This window comes from Aegilops tauschii, chromosome 1, assembly GCF_002575655.3.
Source record: "Aegilops tauschii subsp. strangulata cultivar AL8/78 chromosome 1, Aet v6.0, whole genome shotgun sequence".
Taxonomy (NCBI): domain Eukaryota; kingdom Viridiplantae; phylum Streptophyta; class Magnoliopsida; order Poales; family Poaceae; genus Aegilops; species Aegilops tauschii.
The window spans coordinates 472,976,146-472,984,061 of record NC_053035.3 but is presented as its reverse complement, the minus strand read 5'-3'; the positions used below and the strand labels follow the sequence as shown (position 1 = coordinate 472,984,061).

The 7,916-nt window shown below is 50.1% G+C and overlaps 1 protein-coding gene and 1 pseudogene across 1 annotated transcript; one reads left to right on the top strand and one right to left on the bottom strand.

The window, feature by feature from the left end:
- The first annotated feature begins 779 nt into the window (after positions 1 to 779).
- Positions 780 to 3,863, top strand: LOC109747241 (protein ALP1-like). The gene is made up of 2 exons (XM_020306327.4): positions 780 to 2,631; positions 2,704 to 3,863. Exons 1-2 carry the CDS (start codon positions 2,396 to 2,398, stop codon positions 3,743 to 3,745), a joined length of 1,278 nt encoding a protein of 425 aa, XP_020161916.1. The 5' UTR covers positions 780 to 2,395; the 3' UTR covers positions 3,746 to 3,863.
- On the bottom strand, positions 3,806 to 5,245 carry LOC109747240 (uncharacterized; annotated as a pseudogene).
- Between the last annotated feature and the right edge of the window lie 2,671 nt (positions 5,246 to 7,916).

The following is a 7,916-nucleotide window of genomic DNA, read 5'->3' as shown; positions in this document are numbered from 1 at the left end:
AGCCCAAGCCGGAGCAGGAGCCGACACGTAAAGCGCTCCCCGCCTCCACCCACTTGGCCGGAGGAGGCCTACTCGTGGACGGGCCAGTATGGCGAGTGGGTGAGCGCGCCTCCCGTCCACTTTGCCGCGACGCCGGAGCAGGAGGAGGCCCACCTCGAGCGCTGGAAGGAGCACTGGCTCCGCCAGGAGCAGGCCGGCGGCGAGTAGCAGATGCGCTACGAGGCCATGCTCCAACGTGACGCGGAGGCGCTCCGGCTCGAGGAGGAGGAGCGCGCGCGGCTGGCCGCAAGGCCGTCGCCCCAGCAGACGCCGGAGGAGGCTGCCCTGGCAGCGTACCAGGCGGCGTTCGGGTGGGCTGGCCCTGCTCCGGTCTTCATCGACCTCACCGACGACGGCGGCGTCGACGGCAAGGGCAAGGGCAAGGCCGACGATGTCTAGGGCAGCGTGCGGGGCGGCAGCAGACTTTTTTTAATGTTTTATTAGATTTAGGTGGACTTTGGCCGGCGCTTGAACGGCCACTTTATGTTTAATTATGTTTATTTCGTGCAACTTTTTTTTCACGCCGACACATTTGGGTCGGCCTCCCCGTTGGGCGGTCAAGCCGACCTATTTTAAAATGCGGACGCGCATGTCCGCCTGGCCGACCCAAACGGATAAAAAGCAGACAAAGCGCGCGTCCGTTTGGGTCGCCCCATTGGAGTTGCTCTAAAGCGGACATAAATGATTAGTTTGGCTCGAGATCATCTCGCCTATAACTTCAAAAACTGAGAATGCAACTCGCCTACCGGGTCGCTCGCGCGAGCGTCTCCGGAGGCCCCAACCCTAGATCGAGCAGAGCGGCCGACCTCCTCCCTCCCCCGGCCGCTGCCGCCACCGGCGCCGGCGGTGGCGGCCTCGCCCGGCTGCTAAAGGCAGCGGGCGAGGTCAGCGCGCCCCGACGAGCCTCCCTCGCGCGGGGGAGCGGCGTCAAGGGGGCGTCGCGGTGGGGATCTCCGGTGAGGCGGCGCGCGGCGAGGTGCGTATGGCAAGGCGGAGCACGGCCGAGGGCTCGAAGTGGAGGTGCTGGGCACGGTGTTCTTCGCGGCGTCGGGCGGAGGTTGGAGGGGCTGCGCACCCAGGCCCTAGAGGCAGCAGATCTCGGCCAGGAGAGGCCGCACTGGCGATGGCCGGGATTTGCTGCGGTGGTCGGGGTTGGTGGTCTGCCTCCTGCCTGTGCCTGCGAGTAAGCAGAAGGTGCCATCTTGGAGAGGTAGGTGGCGGCACGGGCTGGATCTGGGTGGTCTGCGCCTGGAACGGTGGCTCGCATCGGGGAACTCTGGTGGAGCGCGCGTCCGTGGCTCAGGGCGGTGGCTGCTGCAGTGTTGGATGCGCTTCAGGTTCTCCGTCTGTGGGTTCCAGGGCTGTGGCCACCGCGGTGTGTACCGCCAGGAGGTGGTGCAGCTCCTGGCCGTGCTGGATGTGGGAGATGTGCTGGTGGTGTTCTTCCTCGGCCGTGAGGGTGGTGGTTGCTGAAAGGTGTGGCCTCGCCGTGCTGGGTATCTGGTGTTCTGTGACGCTATGACCACGATGGCGAGGTGCTGCGGCGGCGGCGGTGTGATCCAACACAGACAGGCCTTATTCCTTCGCGAGGGGTGGCAGGTGGGCGATGTTAAGGATGAAAATCCTGCCGTCTTCGATCGGTGTCGTGACGACGGCGCCCGTGGGCGTCGTTCCCCTCCTTGGAGGCGTCGCTTAGGTGTATCGGCATCTTCCCTTCTTGCTTGGGTTGCTGTCTCCAGGTGAAAGCCTAGGTCTTGGACCGGTGATGGCGGCGTCTTGGCGTCGTTTCTCTGTTGAGAGCATCGTGTGTGGAGACTTGGCTAGGATGTTCTGTGTTGCAGTTCTCCGGTGCGTGTCGTTGGTCCGAGTAGAGTCTCTTGGGCGCTAGGTACGCCAACGCCGGTGAGTACAAGAAGGTGGCTATCTCGGGACTATCTGAGTCCCGCCACCCACTCGCCATCTTCTTTTCGGTAATCATGGGTGGTTGGTGCGTCGACAAGGGAAGTTCGGTGAAAGTTGCTGCTCTTCGAGTGATCGGTGTTGGTCGAGACGCGGCTTTGTTGCTCTGGTTAGAGCATCTCTAGTGGATGGTGTAAATTTGGACGTGGATATCTCCATATACACGTCCATATACACCTTGCTAAAATATACACCTCTCAGTTTTTCAGTGGAACGTGTAAATTTGGACGTGTATATTCCAACGGCTATATTTTCAAACGGCTATATTTCCAACGGCTATATTTTCAACGGTCGTATTTCTAGTCTATATAAACCACCCCTACCATCTCTCTTCTAGCACTTCTATCTGTGACTTCTCTTCTCACGTAGATTTCTCTATCGTCTCTCACGCAACACAATGAACGCATCCACTTTGGACATGAGTTCTTCGTCATCTTCATCTGGCGACGATGAACTCATACTTGCAGCATTCGCCGAGCACGAGGAGGAAGAGAGGATGAACGCTCGACGCCATGGCGGTTCCAAGCATGGACGTCAAACAATCAATCGAGGAAGAGATGCCGGATTTGTTCTTCTGCGGGACGACTACTTCAAAGAAGTTCCTCGCTATCCCGAACATTTGTTTCGACGAAGGTTCGTAATTACTACACTTCTCTGCTTTAGCCCTTTTTTCATTTCCCTGTCTCATTTACTTTTTATGCACAGATTTAGGATGTCCCGTAATTTGTTCAAACGCATAGCCGATGGTATACTTGAGCATGATTATGATGGTTATTTTACTCAAAAAAGAAGTGCTTCTGGAGCTCTTGGGTTACATCCTCTGCAAAAGATTACCGCGGCAATGCGGATGCTAACATATGGAATAGCAGCTGATGGTGCTGATGAGTACATCCGGTCCGCTGAGGCTACTAATTTAGAGTCTTGCAAGAAATTTGTGATCAAAGTTTGTGAAGTTTTTGGGGAAAGGTACCTGAGATCTCCAAATGAAGAAGACATTGCTAGGTTACTTGCAATAGGGGAGGAAAGAGGATTTCCTGGTATGTTAGGGAGCATAGATTGCATGCACTGGGGTTGGAAAAATTGCCCAAAAAAATGGCATGGCATGTTTAAAGGCCATGTCAGCGAGCCCACTATGATCTTGGAAGCAGTTGCTTCACAAGATCTTTGGATTTGGCATGCTTATTTTGGTTTACCAGGGTCTCTGAATGATATAAATGTTCTTCAACGTTCTCCTGTTTTTACAAAGCTAGCTGAAGGCCAAACTCCTCCAGTGAATTATAGCATCAATGGCCATCAGTACACAATGGGGTATTATCTTGCAGATGGTATCTATCCACGGTGGGCAACATTTGTGAAGAGCATACCAGCTCCAGATACCAGAAAACATAAAACTTTTGCCAAGAGGCAAGAGGGGGCTAGGAAAGATGTGGAACGAGCCTTTGGAGTTCTTCAATCCCGTTTTGCCATTGTTCGTGGACCTGCTAAAGGATGGAAACGTAAAGAAATCGGTGATGTCATGAAAGCTTGTGTCATAATGCACAATATGATAGTTGAAGAGGAGCGACAAACTGGTCGGCAAAGCTGCACTTTTGAGGCAACGGGAGAAAGAGTCACGGTCTCTCGTACTCATGCGGAACAACTGAGCTCTTTTATTCAGATGACTCACCGGATTAGAAATCAAGGTGAACATGATCAGCTTAAACTTGATCTAATTGACCATGTGTGGCAAAAGTTTGGAAACGAGTGATGTCCTAGTTATAAGTCTGTAATCCATTTCTTTTCATCTAGTTTTAATTTATGCAATGAGTGATGTAATCCATGAATTTGTAGTTATCAAATAGTTCATACAGCAACTAGCGGAAAGCAGTAAATAGTTTATTTTGCTCACATATCAAATAGCTCACATTACTCTAGGCCTCGAGCAAGGATCTCATTCTGCTTAGCTTGGTAGAACTGCTTTTGCACATCAGTCATACCACTAGTGTCGATCAGCATGACCCTCTCATCTAATTCAAACTGTCTCCGTGCATCCTCCCTCTCGTTTTCGTGCATCCTCCTTCTTTCTGAGTGCAATCTCCTCTTTTCGCAATTCAAATTGCTGTGCATGGCGAGCATTTCTTGCCGCTTCTTTGATCTCATCCTTCTCTTGCTTTGCTGCCCACACAGTTTCTAATGACAGCTTGCAAGCATTCTCATCAGCTTTACCTCTCTTGTCCTTCTTAACACCATCAGGTCTTTTCTCATGTTCAAGAGCATCAGTGTGTATCGAGGTTGCATCAGTGCGTACTGAGGATGCATCGGACGGATTATTGGTGGCTGTGCCTGGACTTCCATCAATGGTCTTCTTTTGTTTCTTAAGAGAAGTTTCAAGTTCTCTTGTCTGCCACTTTGGATACTTTGCAAACTCTATATAGCAATGCATCAATGTGAAAGGCCGTTTTTTTAACATCCATTTCCTTGAACAGAATGTGTGCATCGTTTGTCTGCACATATAAATATTTGTTAACAAATGCACAACACATATAGAATATTGCACATCACATATAGAAGTACAAGATAGGCAACCACATATACAAATGCACAACACATATAGAATATTGCACATCACATATTGCACATCACATATAGAAGTAGAATATTGCGCATACCTTTTCTGCTATAGTCCTTCCACTTTCTTCCTTATTTAAAATCTGCTGAAGGCAACCACAAAATTTGGAGGTCTCTCTGTTAATCAATGTGTAACGGCAATTGATTGCATTAGGATTACGCTCCGGCCATGATGATTCCTTGTGTGTGTTGTAGTACTCTGAAATTCTAGCGCAATAAGCATCTCGGTTTTGATCAGTCCCAACAATATCCAAACTTGTTTTTGCCCATGCTGCTATGAGAACCTTGTCCTCATCACTAGACCAATTTTTTCCTTTGTTGGATTTTCCTTTCTCTATTATTGCAGAACGTTGCTGCGTTGATGGTGTTGCTTGATGCTGAGTTGATGGAGTTGCCTGCTCTCCAATTGGACTTTCTGGTTGTGTTTGCGTGTAACCAAAACCAAGGGTGTCCAAGAAGCTTTGGTCAGCATCCATCTGCAAGCAACCAATAGTACCTCTGAAGAAAACAAACAGCTATTGTAAACATTAAGTCATGGTAGTGTGCGCCGAAACAATTACAGTATAGGAACAAACACACAAGAGTAACTCGGTTACTAGAGGACTGTAAAAAAAAAAGTCTTGTACATCTGTGTGCTATACATTTACATGCAGGGAAGAAATTATAGAAGGAATAAGGGTATGAAATTACCCAACTTAGACAATGAAAAAGGATGTGTTACTACAGTAGTTACAGTTCTAAGGAAAGGGAGTTACAGTTAACGTCGTCAGGTACTGTAACATAACATAGGCGCAAATTACAAAGGCTGACAGAGCGACAAATCATAGGAACAACAAAACACAGAGAATACCAAATTTACACTGACCTAAAAAGAAGAAATACAAGTCCTCAGTAAGTGTAATAGAAGTGTACTAGAGCTGTAAGCAAACTTTAAACCCGACCACTGGACACAGTGAATCATGGTCATTTTAACTGTGAAAAGAGTTCCACATGATAGTAAATGATGGACAGATCTCAAATACTAGTACAAAAATAAACTTGAAAGATGGTCAACAACAGCCGCAGAAATGCTATTGAAATTACAATGAACCGTGAAGCAAAAGTGCAGGAAAAAGAGGAAATTCAGAACATGAGAGACAAAACTCAATTTTAGTGACAGGACAATTACACAATAGAACAGTGGAAACAGAGGGGAAGGCACACAACATACATGGACAGAAGATTGTAAGAAAGAACAGCATTACAGGGCAGAAAGTTACGCCTGACTAACTATACGCCGAAAATACAACCGCTGGAAACTGCCAGAAAATCGTAACTAATGAACTATTGGCTGCGCATCTGAACTTTGCTGATAAACCAACCGAGCGCACGGCGAAGACAAGCACATGCAACTCTACACTACATCTAGACGAACAACTAAGATTACCCCCCAAAAAAACGAACCGCAAATGCCTGGCATTAGAAATTAGTACATGAACGCCCCTGCTGCTCGAGAAGGTCGTCAGTCCAGTGGCTAAACTAGGGCGCGCGCCGGCACCGGCGCCGCCGCCAGATCGGGCTGCAAGGCGTGCGGCCGCCGCCCCTGCATCTCCCCACGGCGCCGCTCGTCCCGCCGCCCCATTAGACAGGCGCGCCCGGCCGCCGCCCCTGCATCTCCCCCCTCCCCCCGCCGCTCCGCCGCCCCTGCATCTCCCCCCTCCCCCCTCCCCCCACCGCGCGTGCGGCCGCCGCCCCTCTGCTCCCGCTCACGAGAAAGGAAAAAATGGTTACCTTGGGCGGCGGCCGGAGAGGGGTGACGGCGACCTTGGGGAGGCGGCCGGAGAGGAACGGGAGCGGGAGCAGGAGGCTTTTTTCTCTTCTTTTCCCTTCTGTTCGCGAGCCCACGAGCGTGGTTCGGTCGTGTTTAGTCCCACGCCAGGTACGCTCGTGGGAGCGACGTGTATAGGTACACGACCTGATACACGATCCACTGGGAAACATTTTTTGGTTTTGATCGTGTATATTTAGCATCCACCTCCATATATACCATCCACTAGAGATGCTCTTAGGGCAGGTTCCTTTGCGTTGTGGTTGTAATGTATGCGGAGGCTTTTCTTCGGATTAGCTCGGGTGTAGTGCTTAAACTACACTTGTTGTTCGCAGCAAGTGGTAGTCTCTTGTAATTGTCTTCTGTCTTCTATAAAAATATGATACGCCTTTGGCGTACTCTCAAAAAACAAAAGATCATCTCGCCTGAGAGCCACAGGCATGCACAAAGCTAGTACGTACTACACAAAAGATTTTTCGGATAGTGGTCTTTATGTCTGAATTGTTTTGCTAATCTGACATAGCGCGACATGTACATTTGCAAAGCATTCTGCCACATGAGCATCTTAAAGTGTCTTAGGCTGAATAGAGAAGGATAATTTTGACTCTGTCTCCTATCGGCGTCTGTATTTACTCGGTCCGCTACCACTTGAAAGCAAAAAAAATCTCCTCCCCCCATTGCCACACTCACCCCACTCCCACGCCGCATTTACGCCGGCGCCATCCTTCCCGCCCTCGCCGGCCACCACCCGCCACCGTGGACGCTCCGTATGCCCCGCCTCGGTCCTCGCCCACCCGGATTTGAGTCTCTCTCGCGTCGTCATCAGCGCAGAATCGACAGATCTAAGGCGGCCGCTGCTGTCGTGGCATTTGACACATCCGTCCGCCGGCGACAACGCCTTTGTCATGGATTGGCCGGATAACGAACCGAACAGCCCCGACAACGCCTCTGCGCCGCATACAGGTATGGCCTCCTCCTCTAGCCGCTTGAATCCCACTCGTCGGGGGTTCACCAAAAAAGACACGCTCGGCCGTCGGCCTGGCTCGGCACTGGCCCAACAGCTCGTCGGCTCCCCGTTGCCAGTCATAAAGTGCGACGAGTACCTGCGACAGGTGGTGCGTGGAGTTTCGACCATGTTGGAACACCCCGGATGTGTGTTCTTCAAGTGCAAAAAAGATAGGGTGAGTGCGAGTTTTGATTCGGTTATTCATCGGATTCGGTGCGATTTGTAGCTCATTGTTTGCTCAAATTTGTGTGTAGGATGGATGCAAGTTTTGAGATTAGAAATAAGATTAAATCGATATATTATTTGATATATGTTCGTGCACTCCCTCCTAGAGTAGAGACTAGAGATGAGACTAGATGCGGTGCAGTATCGAATTCGTTGGACCGAAGAAGAAAGCAGTGTGCAAGCTCGACAAGCCAATAAAGAGAATCAACAATGAAGACATAGAAAAATATTAATCTAACTAGTAGGAGCAATTATGAAAGTTGGATATCAATT